The sequence below is a fragment of the Thalassophryne amazonica genome, chromosome 18 (genome assembly GCF_902500255.1).
Source record: "Thalassophryne amazonica chromosome 18, fThaAma1.1, whole genome shotgun sequence".
NCBI classification, from domain to species: Eukaryota; Metazoa; Chordata; class Actinopteri; order Batrachoidiformes; family Batrachoididae; genus Thalassophryne; species Thalassophryne amazonica.
In genome coordinates this window covers 22,296,243-22,314,919 of record NC_047120.1, presented here as the reverse complement: position 1 = coordinate 22,314,919, position 18,677 = coordinate 22,296,243, and the positions used below count along the sequence as shown (strand labels likewise).

The 18,677-nt window shown below is 37.8% G+C and overlaps 1 protein-coding gene across 3 annotated transcripts in view; it reads left to right on the top strand.

Annotated features, from left to right (window-relative positions):
- The window catches only part of LOC117531192, a 42,435-nt gene that overhangs the window by 16,376 nt on the left and 7,382 nt on the right, over nucleotides 1-18,677 (top strand). For all 3 annotated transcript variants that reach the window (XM_034194236.1, XM_034194235.1, XM_034194234.1), the window contains exons 9-10: nucleotides 1,410-1,468; nucleotides 15,448-15,585. In XM_034194236.1, coding sequence (XP_034050127.1) covers nucleotides 1,410-1,468; nucleotides 15,448-15,585 — 197 coding nt within the window. The remainder of the gene's footprint in view (nucleotides 1-1,409; nucleotides 1,469-15,447; nucleotides 15,586-18,677) is intronic.

Sequence of the window (18,677 nt, the reverse complement as noted above, 5' to 3'; positions counted from 1 at the left end):
ACTCGCACCCCCCTCCTGTCTGCTGTGCGGGGCTGCGCCAAATCTGGCAACAGGTCCAGAGACTACGCTCGCTGTTTTGATGCAGATGTTGACCCCAGCTGCAGAGTTCCGTGGCCACCGAGAGAGGACTTGGATTCTTTGCGGGTCCCGCATCCGTACCTCCGGAGGCAGTGAGCGAAGGGAGAGCACGCGCATTGTGTTCTGCATGTGTCTGTTTATAATTTTCTCACACAGAAGAAAAAAGAGTGTTTACACAGGAGAGAAAATGTTAATGCCTGTTTGAGAAAAGTGTATAAAGTGTGTAGTGAGGGGTTTTACAGCCTTAAAATGTCTATAATTGCAAAAAACAGCGCTGACTACTTCGCGGATTTCGCTTATCGCGGGTGATTTTTAGAACCTAACGTCCGTGAGGGACCACTGTACATGACCCCATCCATCCTCACTTCAATACAGTGCAGTCGTCCTGTCCCCTTTGCAGAAAAGTACCCCAAAGTAAGATGTTTCCACCCCCATGCTTCACAGTTGGGACAGTGTTCTTATGGTTGCACTCATCCTTCTCCCATGCCTCCTCTGGATCATCCAGATGGTCATTGGCAAACTTCAAACAGGCCTAGACATGTGCTGGTGCGAGCAAGGGGATCTTGCATGCCCTATAGGATTTTAAACCATGACGGTGTAGTGTGTTACTAATGTAATCTTTGCAACTGTGGTCCCAGCTCTCTTCAGGTCATTGACCAGGTCCTCCCGTGTAGTTCTGGGCTGATTCTTGACCTTTCTCAGAATCATCCTTACCCTAGGAAGTGAGATCTTGCATGGTGCCCCAGACCGAGGGAGATTGACAGTTATGTTGTTTCTTGCTTTTCTAATAATTGTGCCAGCAGTTGTTGTCTTCTCACCAAGCTGCTTGCCTATTGTCCTGTAGCCCATCCCAGCCATGTGAAAGTCTACAATTTTGTCCCTGGTGTCCTTAGACAGCTCTTTGGTTTTGACCATGGTGGACAGGTTGGAGTGTGATTGATTGAGTGTGTGGACAGGTGTCTTTTATGCAGGTAACAAGTTCAAACAGGCACAATTAATACAGGTAATGAGTGCAGAATGGCAGGGCATCGTAAAGAAAAACTAATAGGTCTGTGAGAGCCAGAGGTCTTGCTGGTTGTAGGTGATCAAATACTTATTTCATGCAAATTAATTTTTAAAAAATCATACAATGTGATTTTCTGGATTTTTATTTTTTATTTTTTGGCTCTGTCTCTCACCATTGAGTACCTATGATAAAAATGACAGACCTCTCGATTCTTTGTAGATGGGAATATTTGCAAAATCAACAGTGGATCAAATACTTATTTTCCCCGCTGTATGTGCAGTCATCATATTAGACCAGTTAATTATTCATTTGTCTATATTTACAGCTTCAATATACGTTCCTGGGAAGATGTCAGGAGAAAATATAAAAACATCCTGCAATCAGGTAAGCACTAATTTGCTAGATAGTTATCAATCCTACAGAAACTGTGTAGTAAGCATTCTGGAGGCTTATGCATGGGTCCATCAAAATTTGTTTCCATGTTACGTTTATATCATCATATAAAACCTCTAACATATATATATATATATATATATATATATATATATATATATATATATATATATATATATATATATATATATATATATATATATATATACATACAGCCCCTGGCAAAAATTATGGAATCACCGACCTCGGAGGATGTTCATTCAGTTGTTTAATTTTGTAGAAAAAAAGCACATCACAGAAATGACACAAAACTAAAGTAATTTCAAATGGCAACTTTCTGGCTTTAAGAAACACTATAAGAAATCGGGAAAAAAAATTGTGGCAGTCAGTAACGGTTACTTTTTTAGACCAAGCAGAGGGAAAAAAAATATGGAATCACTCAATTGAGGAAAAAATTATGGAATCATGAAAAACAAAAGAACGCTCCAACACATCACTAGTATTTTGTTACACCACCTCTGGCTTTTATAACAGCTTGCAGTCTCTAGACGTAATAAGTGACAAACAGTACTCTTCATCAATCTGGCTCCAACTTTCTCTGATTGCTGTTGCCAGATCAGCTTTGCAGGTTGGAGCCTTGTCATGGACCATTTTCTTCAACTTCCACCAAAGATTTTCAATTGGATTAAGATCCGGACTAGCAAGGAATGTTTTCAGTTTTTGCTCTATGGCAAGATGCATTATCATCTTGAAAAATGATTTCATCATCCCCAAACATCCTTTCAATTGATGGGATAAGAAAAGTGTCCAAAATAACAACGTAAACTTGTGCATTTATTGATGATGTAATGACAGCCATCTCCCCAGTGCCTTTACCTGACATGCAGCCCCATATCATCAATGACTGTGGAAATTTACATGTTGTCTTCAGGCAGTCATCTTTATAAATCTCATTGGAACGGCACCAAACAAAAGTTCCAGCATCATCACCTTGCCCAATGCAGATTTGAGATTCATCACTGAATATGACTTTCATCCAGTCATCCACAGTCCACGATTGCTTTTCCTTAGCCCATTGTAACCTTGTTTTTTTTCTGTTTAGGTGTTAATGATGGCTTTCGTTTAGCTTTTCTGTATGTAAATCCCATTTCCTTTAGGCGGTTACTTACAGTTTGGTCACAGACGTTGACTCCAGTTTCCTCCCATTTGTTCCTCATTTGTTTTGTTGTGCATTTTCGATTTTTGAAACATATTGCTTTAAGTTTTCTGTCTTGACACTTTGATGTCTTCCTTGGTCTACCAGTATGTTTGCCTTTAACAGCCTTCCCATGTTGTTTGTATTCGGTCCAGAGTTTAGACACAGCTGACTGTGAACAACCAACATCTTTTGCAACATTGCATGATGCTTTACCCTCTTTTAAGAGTTTGATAATCCTCTCCTTTGTTTCAGTTGACATCTCTTGTGTTGGAGCCATGATACATGTCAGTCCACTTGGTGCAACAGCTCTCCAAGGTGTGATCACTCCTTTTTAGATGCAGACTAACGAGCAGATCTGATTTGATGCATGTGTTAGTTTTGGGGATGAAAATGTACAGGGTGATTCCATAATTTATTCCTCAGAATTGATTCCATATTTTTTTCCCTCTGCTTGGTCTAAAAAGTAACCGTTACTGACTGCCACAATTTTTTTTTCTTGATTTCTTATAGTGTTTCTTAAAGCCATAAAGTTGCCATTTGAAATTACTTTAGTTTTGTGTCATGTCTGTGATCTGCTTTTTTTCTGAATGAACATCCTCAGAGGCCGGTGATTCCATAATTATTGCCAGGGGTTTTATATATATATATATATATATATATAAATATATATGAGGTCTATTAGAAAAGAAACTGACCTTTTTATTTTTTCAAAAACTATATGGATTTGAATCACGTGTGATTGCGTCAGACAAGCTTGAACCCTCGTGCGCATGCGTGAGTTTTTTCACGCCTGTCGGTTGCGTCATTCGCCTGTGGGCAGGCTTTGAGTGAGCACTGGTCCACCCCTCCCGTCGGAATTCCTTTGTCTGACTTCTTGCTGAGAGACTGGCGCTTTGCTTGATCAAAATTTTTTCAGAAACTGTAAGGCACATCCAAGTGGACACCATTCGAGAAATTCAGACGGTTTTCGGTGAAAATTTTAACGACTGATGAGAGATTGAGTGTTACTATCGCTTTAAGGACAGCCCATGGCGCCAGACGGCCCGCCGCGCCCCGAGCCGCCGTCGTCAGCCTGTTTCGAGATGAAAACTTCCACATTTAAGCCTCTATTGACCCAGGACATCGTGAGAACAGAGAAGTTTCAGAAGAGGTCGGGATCAGCAGTTTATACAGACATTCCACTGTTAAAGGAGATTTTGTAATGAAAGACGTGCGGACGTGAAAAAACTCACGCATGCGCACGAGGGTTCAAGCTTGTCTGACGCAATCACACGTAATTCAAATCCATATGGTTTTTGAAAAAAATAATAAGGTCCGATACTTTTCTAATAGTATGTGTGTGTGTATATATATATATATATATATATATATATATATATATGTATATGTGTGTGTGTGTGTGTATATAAAAATAAGTCCCTTAGGCTGCTCCCTTGTTTTCACTCAAGGTCGCTATAGCAGATCTCAGGTGGGTCTGCGTGTTGGTTTGGCACAGGTTTTACGCCAGATGCCCTTCCTGACGCAACTCCACATTACATGGAGAAATATGGCAGGTGTGGGGTTTGAACCGGGAACCATCCGCACTCATGCAAAATGCACTCCTTTCAAAATATGTCCCTGTGCAGTCAATCAAATGCACCCCTCTGTTCTTCTATGGTGTTTAATGGTAGTCGGCATCCTTATTGTGGCATTGCTGCCACCTTCTGCATCCGTCCGTTATAGCAATACTAAATCCTCTGAGTCCAGTGTCTTTCTAGTAGGGGTGCGTGGTATTTGCGGTTGAAGGTAGAAATTATATAAATTTGAGCTATGGTAGAGATTTGGACTCCACCAACCAATTGCGATAATGCCCGCAGAGTTTTTTTGATCCAGGAAAACTCTGTGAAGTGTCTGTGAACCACTGCTCACCGGCAGAGGGGAGCGGGGTTTGATGTTCTGAGCTGAGGCGTGTCTCTCACTGAGACGATGATTGTTGCAATATGAGCCGCTTCCATTCGAGCAGTGAGTGTCTTCCATACAGTGCAAAACTGTCCCTCTCAAAATAAGCCAAATAATCTGAAATCTAGTCAGACTGTCTTGTATTAAATAATAAAAAAATCTGCCAGTGGGGTAAGAAAAATTTACTTGGTTAGAATTCTTAAAACTAGCAAAATGTCTAGGCACTGAATAATCAAAATTTGCCTTAAAACTAGAGAGAATTCTTATTTTGAGATTAGCCTCTGTCTTAAAATAAGGAAAACAGTCTTTTTTCTTTGCTTGGATGATTTGAAATTCATTGCCTTTCCTTGTTACTGGTGAAATACAGCCTGGTATTAGCTGGGAAAAACTTAAAAGGTGAAACACATTTTCCAAAACTAGAGACATTTATTCTTATCTAAACAGTGCTTGATAAGGTTATTTTTCTATTTAGACAAAAATTAAGTCAGTTTTTTTTACAAGTCTTTTTTTGTTTTTCTTTTTTTTTTTAAACTTTCATAGATATCAGTTTTTGTAGTGTACTCAGGAGCCAGCGAACAGGCAAGGAGTTCGGTCGCTAAACATCACAAAGCCAAATAGGCAATGTGCAATATTTTGCAAAGCCGTTGTTTATTTTAGCAGACACTCCGGGTGGAGGCGGACGACTCCATTGTGACCTGAATCAAACATTTGAGAAAACACCATATTAAATAAGTCAAGAATTTTTTAACCCAAACAGGAAAACAAAAACAGCCAGGGAAAGCCAATTTACCCAAACTGACTTCAAATATGAGTAAATGAAGTACTTTTATTAATGTTTTTGCTGGTTTTGTGTTGAGCTTTGTAAATGAGGAAATACTCTCTGACCATCCTGAAAACACTGCATCTTTTCAGAGCGGGTGTGCCATCTTATGTTCAAGAGATGAAACTTCAGCCACTGACCCAACAATAAATACATTAGGACTGCAGCTATCGATTATTTTAGTAAGCGAGTATTCTATCGATTATTCTGGCGATTAATCGAGTAATCGGATAAAAAGTACTTTTGCGTTTTAAAACATTAACAGTCCAGGGTTCTCCCTAAATAATGGCACAGTGTCACTGCGTCATCATGGAGATGATCAAATTTAGTGTATCCCTTTCTGTTTTCCTGGGTAATTATTTTTTCACATCTTTACAAGTTTTGGATCTTTCCTGGTTTCGGGCCAAAGTCTTGATATTTTGCTGAAATGGGGATGGGTTGTGGCTGTTTTTTGTTTCCCCCAACTTGTAAAATTTAGCCATTTTTATTCATTTATTTATTTATTAATTAAGGTGGTGGACTAGCTCCCTGCATGAATTTCTTTTTAACACTCTCTGCGGTTCAGCCAACGCATTTCATTTTCAGCTGGAGGTTGAACATGCAGCCTCGCAGTCAGTTGTTTTTTAGTATTTTATTTGAGTTCCCATGTTTGTGAAGCATTGTGTGTTGCCAAAAAAAGCGAAAATTAAAACGCGAAACACTCATTGCGAGTCGCACAGAAGAAAGAGTGGACTTTTTCCAGAGACTGTCTGTGGCCGGGACGGAGCTGTGTGAGGGCAGAGCTGAGCCGCTCACATCGGGCAGAGAGAGGCAGCAGCCGGCCGCCGCGCGTAGAGCGGCCAGCGGACGAAACTGTTAAAAAAAAAACACACACACTGTTTTGCTTTAAATGCACAGTAAGCTATGATCAGCGTGGATCGTCTTTTTCCTAAAAAGCTGTAGTTCCCTCTGTCGCGTTGGAAAGCTGTAGCTTTTGTGCTAATTTGATTAGCGCTTGCTTTACTTCTTCTGTTTTTCTGGGGACATTACAGCGCCACACACAGGCCTGGCATATGTACTACAACGTTAAACGAAGCTTCGAGGCACAGAATTTGCCTCGAACATTTTTTGTAATCGAATTATTCGAATTACACGACTAATCGTTTCAGCCCTAAAATACATTTATTTAATTCTTTCTCCAAAACATCAAATCTAGGCTTGCATCTTAGATGTACCCTCTGGCAATTTGTAGCTATAGTTTTGATATCTGCACAATAAGTGTTCTCAAAATCATATGTTTTTGTTTTTTGTTGTTTATTTATTTATTTGTTTTTATCAGTTTAGCTTTGCTAAGGGGCTATATAACCCATTCAGAAACACTTCCATTATCATTTTTACACTTAAGAAGTTTATATCGCAATATATACTGTGACTGTAAATGGATTGCATTTACATTGTGCTTTTCCATCTGCATCAGAAGCTCAAAGCCTTTTACAATTATGCCTCACATTCACACAGACACACTCACACACTGATGTCAGAGTGCTGCCATGCAAGGCACTCACTACACACCGGGAGCAACTAGGGGATTAAGGACCTTGCCCAAAGGCCCTTGGTGATTTTCCAGTTTGGTTGGTGTTTTGAACTGAGGATCCTCTGATCTGAAGCCCAACACTTAACCACTAGACCGTCACCTCAAAAGGAGGTGATGGTTGAGTGAAGGGATTCAAGTGATTCCAATGATGGGATGTGACTTTTTGGTCATATCACCCAGCCGTACTTTCAAATATTTAAAAAGCCAACACTTCCCCCTCTCACTTGACCTTATGGCTAAAATACTTCCTACAGAAACATCTTTTAGGCCTTACAATTGATTTCCTTCAGTTTTTACTCTTTATGGCTTTATTTTGACGCAAAATGCGTTCCTCACAAAACATGTCCCTGTGCAGTAAATCAAATGCACTCTCTCTTCTTCTATGGCAGTGGTGTCCAAACTATTCCAGAAAGGGCCGAGAAGGTGCAGGTTTTCTTTGCAGCCACTGACTCCAGCAGGTGATTTCACTGATTAACATTACTTTGAGCAGGTGGGATGAGTTCCAGGTGGAATGTGTTCATCCCAACTGGAATAGTTTGGACACCACTGTTCTGTGGTGTTCAATGGCAGCCGGCATCCTTATTGTTGCATTGCTGCCACCGTCTGCATCATTCCATTATAGCAATATTAATTTTTGTTGTTGTTTTTTTTAATTGAACACAATAACAAATTATATAAAAGCATGCATCTTCTCGTAGGGACTATACATTTTCAAACAATAAAAGTGTTATCAAAATACAGAGAAATATAAAGTAAAAAATAGAAAAAAATACAAGGACTGGGGTTTTACGGATCACAAGGCAATGCTCTCAAAAAAAAAAAGAAGAAAAGAAGCAAAGCCTTGGGCATAATTCAAATATGCAAGAAATGACATATCTCCACAGATCTTTCTAGCTATTTTGTTGGAGTATATTTTTTTAAGGGATAGGAAAAATCATTTTAAGTAGTTTATAAACCACTCAAAGGATTTACTATTTCTCCACTTATGACAATGAATATGATATTTACCTATTGGAATAATCATATTTATTATATCAGAGACTTTGGATTTTTAAAAATACACAGAAAATAATATATGAGAAATCTCAAAAGCTAGGCTGTCATTTATTCTAAGTAATAACCAATTTCTTATTTCTACCCAAAACGTCCAGGGCACAGGACATAAGAAAAGCATATGTTCTAATGTTTCATCTGCTGCATTACAGAAGGTACAAAGTTCAACTTCAGATTTAAATCTTTTTTTTTAATTCTGCAACCAGGTACACCTTATAAAGTATCATAAAATGAGTTTCCTTAACCCTCTGGGGCTGACGCCGTCATATACGATGGCTAAGACCAAGCTTTACTAAATTATAAATAACTTTTGAATGATATGAGATAGAAACTTACTTTTTTTTGCTGAAAAGTTAACGTTGCGGACTTTCGAGCCAGCCATCGGCCATCTTTGTACTCCTCATAGAAGCTGTGTGATGACGTGCGCAGTGTGAGTGTCCAATCGGAATTGGTTCACCGTCACATGGTTTTCCAAAATCCAATCGTAGGGCAGATTTACCTTACCAACAAAATGCATAGACCATTTTGTATATATTGTTCAAAATGTGCATTTGTGTTTATTGTTTGAACCTTTTTGTTGTACATATTTTCACACAAGACCTCAAATTACCTTTATAAAGTGTCAAAACAGTTGTTTATTATAGTTTGCTGTGTGTTTTGAATAAATGTGTGTGGAAAATTATTTTTCGCTTTATTTTTTTTTTCTTGCCTATTTTTGATTGTAAACCTTTATTGCACTTATAAAACACAACACAAACATATATTCTGAAAGCACAGGTTGTCCTGGAAAAAAAAGAGACATAAAACGTGATTGTGGGATGCAGGAAGAGCTGTTAACAGCAATAATAAAACATTTATGCCAGGCGAGTGAACTGTCCAAAAAATGCCCTCGGACCCCAGAGGGTTAATCTTTGGCGAAATAGGCCATCTACTATATTTAGAATAAGCTTTTACCATCATAGACACAGTATACTTTATCAGTCATGTGCTTTAAATGGACTGCATTTATATAGCGCTTTTCCATCTGCATCAGACGCTCAAAGCGCTTTACAATTATGCCTCACATTCACCCCGATGTCAGGGTGCTGCCATACAAGGCGCTCAGTACACACTGGGAGCAATAGGGGATTAAAGGCCTTGCCCAAGGGCCCTGAGTGATTTTCCAGTCAGGCGGGGTTTGAACCCATGATCTTCTGGACTCAAGCTCAACACCTTAACCACTAGACCATCACCTCCCCTAAATGTTCTGTTATAATCATAAAATATTACAGATTTTAATGCAGCACTAATCAATTTATTACATTTGTTATCATTTAGGTTACAGTAATTTATCATCAGTTTTCATAATACCAATTTAACATTTGAATATAATAAGGTATTTTTGGATTAGTTGAATCAATGATAAGGGGATTGCTTTACAAATCTTAATATATTCTCTCTAAGTACAATTAATCTAATTTTTCTGGCCAAGCCCTGTAGTCAGAATCAGAATGCTTTTTATTGTCATTATACATTGGTACAACGAGATTAGGGCCATCCAGTTGCAGTGCAATAAAATAGAATAAAAATAAAAATAGTGCAAAAAAAATAGATAAAAATAGTGCAACAGATTTCCATCAGAATCCATTACATCCTTTACAAACAGAATGCCTTTTAGTGCAGGAGCTAGGTGACATTTATTCAACATGAAAGGTGCGGAAGTTCTGTAGTATCAGAAATGCTTATGAGGCTAAATTGTGCCAGGAAATGCGATTCTTAAGTTTCGCATGTGGTGGGTGTGGCTAGGGGCCACACCCAAAGTACCCCCCAAAATGGGTTTATTTAACATGGGAGGTGCAGACTTCCTTCCAATGTCAGTTGATGCAGGTGTATTTACTGAATGCAAAATTCCAACTTAAGAAGATTTTTTTTTGGTGGAAGCACTAATTAAGAACACAATTAATTAGTGCTAATTAGAGTTTCATTTAACATAAAAGGTGCACAGTTGAAATAAACATCATTACATAGTGCCACATCTCAGTACTCATAAAAATAAACTTAAGAACAAAAATGATGGTGGAAAGATCCCTTAAGAAGGGCCGCACCCTGCCACACCCCCTAAAAATGGATTTATTTGGAAGTGCAGACTTCAGTGCCAATTGATGTGGGACTGTTCACTGAATGGAAAAACCCAACTTAAGAACATTTATTTTGATGGAAGCATTAATTAAGAACATAGTTAATTAGTGCTAATTACAGTTTTATTTAACATAAAAGGTGTGCAGTTGAAACAATTTCATTACATAGTGCCACATCTCAGTAGTCAGAAAAATGAACTTAAGAACAAAAATGATGTTGCAAAGACCCCTTTAGAATGGTCATACCAAGATACCCCCAAATGGTATTATATAACACAATAGGTTTAGACTTAATTTCAGTCACTGAAGGGGGTATTCACTGAAACCCTATTGTTAAATCCTTTTGGAAGGTCACAGTTGCAACCGACTTCGTTACATAATACGACATCTCGGGGGGGATAAGGAAAAATAATGCAGAAAGTCACTCCTTACAGATAAAATAAGAAGGATGATTTGTATAAAAGCAAAGAGGTATAATATATAATATATGCTTTTATACAAATCATCATCCTTAAAGTATTAAATACCAGACATCATAATGCTCCTACCTGTGCATTTGGTATATTCAAATGCTATACTTTCTAAAATATGTTGAATGACCATTAGGTAATCAGAGGAAAAAAGCTATAACTACTATTTTGGGCAAAATGTGCTTTGTTCAGAAGACAAAATTGGATAGTCTTCCAACCTTTTAGCATTGTTGATTGACATGAAATATACTCAACAAAAATATAAACGCAACACTTTTGGTTTTGCTCCCATTTTGTATGAGATGAACTCAAAGATCTAAAACTTTTTCCACATACACAATATCACCATTTCCCTCAAATATTGTTCACAAACCAGTCTAAATCTGTGATAGTGAGCACTTCTCCTTTGCTGAGATAATCCATCCCACCTCACAGGTGTGCCATATCAAGATGCTGATTAGACACCATGATTAGTGCACAGGTGTGCCTTAGACTGCCCACAATAAAAGGCCACTCTGAAAGGTGCAGTTTTGTTTTATTGGGGGGGATACCAGTCAGTATCTGGTGTGACCACCATTTGCCTCATGCAGTGCAACACATCTCCTTCGCATAGAGTTGATCAGGTTGTCAATTGTGGCCTGTGGAATGTTGGTCCACTCCTCTTCAATGGCTGCGCGAAGTTGTGATGACGAACTGGAGTCAGGTCGAGACCCTGATGAGGATGACGAGCATGCAGATGAGCTTCCCTCAGACGGTTTCTGACAGTTTGTGCAGAAATTCTTTGGTTATGCAAACCGATTGTTTCAGCAGCTGTCCGAGTGGCTGGTCTCAGACGATCTTGGAGGTGAACATGCTGGATGTGGAGGTCCTGGGCTGGTGTGGTTACACGTGGTCTGCGGTTGTGAGGCTGGTTGGATGTACTGCCAAATTCTCTGAAACGCCTTTGGAGACGGCTTATGGTAGAGAAATGAACATTCAGTACACGAGCAACAGCTCTGGTTGACATTCCTGCTGTCAGCATGCCAACTGCACGCTCCCTCAAATCTTGCGACATCTGTGGCATTGTGCTGTGTGATAAAACTGCACCTTTCAGAGTGGCCTTTTATTGTGGGCAGTCTAAGGCACACCTGTGCACTAATCATGGTGTCTAATCAGCATCTTGGTATGGCACACCTGTGAGGTGGGATGGATTATCTCAGCAAAGGAGAACTCACTATCACAGATTTAGACTGGTTTGTGAACAATATTTGAGGGAAATGGTGATATTGTGTATGTGGAAAAAGTTTTAGATCTTTGAGTTCATCTCATACAAAATGGGAGCAAAACCAAAAGTGTTGCGTTTATATTTTTGTTGAGTGTATGTATGACTAACTAAAGCCATCTAAATATAGGCATATGCAAGCTATGTAATAATACATTTGACGCAACAACATATTCACAATCAAAATATCTCAGAATACATTTGTCTCTGAGTCTCAACAACATAATCACAATCAAAATTAGTTAGAAAAAAAGTTGTTTTTATTTTGCTCCATTCTGATTACAGCATTTACTTACTAGGACAACAAATTATTGAATTTATATTACACCTGTAGTAAATTACACTTTTACCCAATGATCAAGATGGAAAAACACAGTTTAAGTTTATATATATATATATATACCGTACATACACTCACACTCATTCTAATATAGGTTGAAACTTATTATTTTAAAAATCAATTCTGCTGACTAGCACGGTGGATTAGTGGTTAGCACTGTTGCCTCACAGCGAGAAGGTCGTGGGTTCAATTCCTGTGGCCTTTCTGTGTGGAGTTTGCATGTTCTCCCCGTGTTTGCGTGGGTTTCCTCTGGGTGCTCCGGTTTCCTCCCACATCCAAAGACATGCGGGTTAGGTGGATTGGAATCTTTGAAATCGTCCGTAGGTGTGTGTGTTGGTGTGTCTGTGTTTGTCTATTTGTGGCCCTGCGACAGACTGGTGTCCTGTCCTGGGTGTACCCCGCCTCGCGTTCTATGACTGCTGGGATAGGCTCCAGCCCCCCGCGACCTTTAATTGGACTAAGCGGTAGAAGATGAATGAATGAATGAATTCTGCTGACTGTTTTCTCCATGAATTGTTTGGTCCATAAAATGGTGAAAAATGTGGTTCACTATCTTCCGAAACCCACAAGAAGACTCCGATGAAAACTTTGAGATTTCATCCTCTGATGAAGAACGCTGCCTATCATCAGATGAAGAGTAAAAATGTCTTCAGCTGCATTATGAGGAAACGAACATTCACCAGACAGGGTACTGTGTAGACAACTGTATAGAAAGCTAGTATAGTTAATACCATATGCTAAGGCAGTATAATATTGATTGACTGATTTATTATATCCTTTTGGCAGTTTTCTGCATTATATCAGGGTTATTTGTAGCTGTCTACATGTATTTTGACCCTTGCTGCTGGTGTAGGTTTGACATTCAGTATTGAGGATGGTTGTATATCTTCACCCTTTCTCACTATGAAAATCATTCTAAAATGGTCATGTCACTAAGTGGATTTGCTTGATGATATCATATTAATGCATTTTACACTTTATATAGATGTATTCAAACTTTGAAAAGTGGTTACAAAACTTAAACTGTGTTTTCCCATCTTGATCATTGGGTAAACACAGTTTAAGTTTTAATTTTTAATAATAGTTTAATAATTTGTTGTCCTAGTAAGTAAATGCTGTAATCACAATGGAGCAAACTGAAAACACAACTTTTTTTTCTAACTAATTTTGATTGTGGTTATGTTGTTGAGACTCAGAGACAAATGTATTCTGAGATATTTTGATTGTGAATATGTTGTTTCATCAAATGTATTATTAGATAGCTTGCATATGCCTATATTTAGATGGCTTTAATTACAGTCATACATATTTCATGTCAATCTACAATGCCAAAATGTTGGAGGACTATCCAATTTTGTCTTCTGAACAAAGTATATTTTGCCCAAAATAGTAGTTATACCGTTTTTCCTCTGATTACCCAATGGTCATTCAACATGTTTTAGAAAGTACACAGGTAGGAGCATTATGATGTCTGCTATTTAATACTTTAAGGGTGATGATTTGTATAAAAGCACATATTATATATTATACCTCTTTGCTTTTATACAAATCATCCTTCCTTATTTTATTTGTAAGGAGTGACTTTTGGCATTACTTTTTCCTTATCCCCCCAAGATGTGGTATTATGTAATGAAGTAGGTTTCAACTGTGACCTTCCAAAAGGATTTAACAATAGGGTTTCTGTGAATACCCCTTCAGTGATTGGGGGTATCTTGGTATGACCATTCTAAAGGGGTCTTTCTGCCATAATTTTTGTTCTTAAGTTCATTTTTCTGACTACTGAGATGTGGCACTATGTAATGAAGTTGGTTTCAACTGCGCACCTTTTATGTTAAATAAAACTGTAATTAGCGCTAATTAACTATGTTCTTAATTAGTGCTTCCACCAAAATAAATGTTCTTAAGTTGGGTTTTTCCATTCAGTGAACAGTCCCACATCAGTTGACACTGAAATAAAGTCTGCACTTCCCATGTTAAATAAATCCATTTTGGGGGTGTGTGGCAGGGTGTGGCCCTTTTTAAGGGATCTTTCCACCATCATTTTTGTTCTTAAGTTTATTTTATGAGTACTGAGATGTGGCACTATATAATGAAGTTTGTTTCAACTGTGCACCTTTTATGTTTAATAAACCTCTAATTAGCACTAATTAATTGTGTTCTTAATTAGTGCTTCCACCAAAGAAAATCTTCTTAAGTTGGATTTTTTCATTCAGTAAATACACCTGCATCAACTGGCATTGGAACGAAGTCTGCACCTCCCATGTTAAATAAACCGATTTTGGGGGTAATCTGGGTGTGGCCCCTAGCCACACCCACCACTTGCGAAACTTAAGAATCGCATTTCCTGGCACAGTTTAGCCTAATAAGCATTTTTGATACTACAGACCTTCCGCACCTTTCATGTTGAATAAAAGTCATGTAGCTCCTGGACTATTTATCATACCAGTCTCTTCTGAATAGCAATTTCCTATTTACTGTAATCACCCTGTTGTTTATAGCTGTACTAAAACCGCTCAGTGAGTCCAGTGTCTTTCAAGTATTTTAAAAGCCAACACTTCCCACACTTGACCTTATGGCTAAAATACATCCTACAGAAACTTGTTTTAGGCCTTACAATTGATTTCCTTCAGTTTTTACTCTTTAATAGATAAAACACTGTGCTAAATACTGTAGAGGTATATTCATTGGTTATGATTTTTATTATTGATATTACAACTGGTGGCATTTGAAAGCACTGCATTCTGGTGATGGCATTTCACACCACTTTATTTAGAATTCAGTTGGTCTGGTGGTGGTATTTGACATTATTATGTGATACTGATCTGGTGATGGTCTTTTTTATTAAATTTTTTAACTATTGCATCAGTTTTAAATGACTTACAAGTGGCAAAAGACACTGTCAATAGTTATAGTGTCTTTAAGTATATTATTTACTAAAAGCAGAAAGGGTGTAATTATTGATTTGTTTAAGACACGCTTAGAATTTGATAAATGCAGAATGAAAACAATGAAAGCAGAATTAAAGTCAGTTAATGCAGGCAGTCAGTCCATTTGTGGAAACTTATTACAGACAATACATACAAGATAGTAAATAAATTGAGCCATATTTTGTTCCAGTGTGAGTAAAATACCACTGTGTTTTAAACCACGAAAAACTGACCAAAGTGCTTTCAGAATGCACAATTTTTTTATATGTGCAGGGAAAAAAAAGACAGACAGCAATGGTGGTATGGGTGGTGACCCTACACAAGTCCTCACAGAGACTGAGAAGACCATCAGCCTGAACGAGGACCAGGACACCATCATCGTCCTCGAGTCAGGAAAAGACGGTGCTCTCTGTAAGTAGTCCTACCTCTTTCAGTATAAAAATGGATGAGTTACTGTTCTGTTAAAGAGGTTTATTACATCAGTGAACATTTTTATTCCAGCAGAAGTTGACATCATGAATCCAATGAGCATTATGAACCTAGGGTTCCAAATACTTGAAAATACTAAGATTCTTTCAAAAATGAATTTTTACTGAAATTATTAGTCATTTTCACTACTCTCCAGTAAATGCAATATAATTTGTGCCAAAATCATATCTTAACAATTGGTATCATACTTCATATTCAACTTGTATTATAGCATTTAGTATTTCGACATTGTGTCATGCTGTGCAAGTCAAAATTAATCCTGAAAATCTCTGATAACTAACACATATATATGCAAAGTACTATTATTTTCGTTTAAACATATCAATCAAATCCATCTTAAATTGAGTGCAATGTAAATTATTCCATTTTCAACATATTCAGTATACCTGTTTAACATTTGATTTAGAACCATTTGATATCTACAGTTAAATTCTTACTCAACATCTTCAAGTTATCAAAGCCAGTCAACAGTATATAATATTTAAATAATATGAAATAAGTCAATCAATCAATCAATCAACTTTTTTCTTATATAGCGCCAAATCACAACAAACAGTTGCCCCAAGGCGCTATAAGTCACTAATATCTTCAGTAGGATTTTCTTGTGAGAGAGGTGAGTACAGGAGGCTGTAAGAGAGGAGTGAGTATGTTGTGTTTGGTGGGAGTTCACCATCATCAATAGCACTCACCATCGTCCGCCTCGTAACATGATCTCACAAGTTGCAAGTGTGATGTGGACCATCATATGCCTGCCAAAACTGGTTTTAACTGTTTTTTTTTGTTTTGTTTTTTGTTTTTTCTCAGAATTTTGGTCATTAAAAATATAAAGGATATAAGGAATAGTTCCAACTGTTATGTGGAGTGGCAGGTATAAGGAACTGGAGGCAAGCATGGACGAGAAGTGTGGGGCAGCAGAGGAGGGTCGGAGAGTTGGGTTGAGAGCCCAGATGGATGTACCTCTCATCCTCCTTACATTGCTCTTGGCATGGACAAAGTACAGGATATACTTTAACATGTACCTGTTCAACAACCTTTTTTACACTTTTTTTTCATGTTTATGAAGCCAAACCTCACATTTCCATTATCACTGCTGAGCACCACTGCTGAGCTCACCGCTCCTTTAATGCTGCTAGACACAAGTGTGCCTGCCACTCTTTTATGAGTTAATTTGTTGTTAGCGTTCGCTCACTCAGAATGACCCGTCAGAGCATCTGCTAGCTTCGGTGCATCTGTCAACTTGCTTATCCTCCTCAAAGGTGTTTGGACCACCCTGGGCCCGGTGTCATACAACCCCAATTCCAGCGAAGTTGTGACATTGTGTAAAATGTAAATAAAAACAGAATACAATGATTTGCAAATCCTCTTCAACCTATATTCAGTTGAATACACCACAATGACAAGATATTTAATGTTCAAACTGATAAACTTTACTGCTTTTTATGCAAATATTTGCTCATTTTGAAATGGATGCCTGCAACACGTTTCAAAAAAGCTTGGACAGTGGTATGTTTACCACTGTGTTACATCACCTTTCCTTCTAACAACACCCAGTAAGCATTTGGGAACTGAGGACACTAATTGTTGAAGTTTTGTAGGTGGAATTCTTTCCCGTTCTTGCTTGATGTACAACTTCAGTTGTTCAACAGTCCGGGGTTTCCGTTGTCGTATTTTGCGCTTCATAATTGAATTGAATGCCTTTTTTTTTTTTTTTATAACTTTATTTATAACTTTTCATTTCACAACAAGCAAAAATGAACAACACATTCAGCAACCACCCCCCCGTTGAAACCCTCCCACCCCAGCAAAAAAAAAAAAAAAATTTAAATAAGTAAAATAAATAAAGATAAAAATAAATAAAATAAACAATAAGAAATAAATAAGCAAATTAAACAACGGGGGAAAAAAAGGGCGAGACCTGCTCCATCATATCTGTATCACATCTTGTATTCTAACAAAAAGGAGGTATCAATTTGGTATACGTATGTTTTTATATAGCCAAAAAAGGGCGACCAAACCGCCCAGAATTTCTCAGGGCAATTAGTTCTGCAATATTTCAATTTTTCTAGCTGAAGCATAGCGAGCATTTCCTTAATCCAGCCATCAAATAGCGGAGGTTTAGCTGATTTCCACTGAAAAAGAATAAGTCTGCGTACCATTAAAGAGGCAAAAGATATAACACTTGCTTGTGACCTAGAAATAGAAATTTCAGGTGGGGGAACTCCAAAAATGCAGATATATGGAGAAGGTGTCACTTTTTTCCGATACATATATGAAATGACATCACAAATGTTATTCCAGAACCCTTTCAGTGATTGACAATGCCAGAACATGTGTCCCGTAGTAGCTGGAACCTGATGATACCTTAAACATGCTGGATTGACATTGGGATACATTTTTGAAAGTTTGTCATTCGAATAATGAAGGCGATGCAATACTTTGAACTGAATCAGACATTGTCTAATGCAGACAGAGGAAGTATGGATACATTTCAAATAACTTTGCCAGGTCAGACTGGAGAGCACAATGTTTAAATCCTTTTCCCATGCTAATTTGGTTTTATTCCAGGAGGGTGGGTGAATATTCTGAATCATGTTGTAAATTTTTGATATATTACCTTTCGTGTAGGGCTTCAAGCTTAATATGTCATCTATGACATTCTTAGATGGTGGGGCCAAAGGATTAAAATATTTATTGACGAAACTCCTAATTTGTAAAAAAAAAAAAAGAAAAAAAAAAAGAGATTTTGGGATATTGTATTTCCTTTGTAACATTTCGAATGACATCAACACTCAACACTAAAAAAGACTAGGCCGTTGTTATGCCAGATTTGAAATGCAGAATCAATTTGAGACGGCCGGAAGAAATGATTATTTACCAGAGGAGAAAAAGAGCATAGCTGTTTGATACGGAAATGCTTCCTAAACTGAAACCATATTTTTAAAGAGTGCTTGAGAACCGGGTTAGGGATCTGAGGTTGTGGACCCGTAGGAATCGCGGAACTTAATAAAGAAATA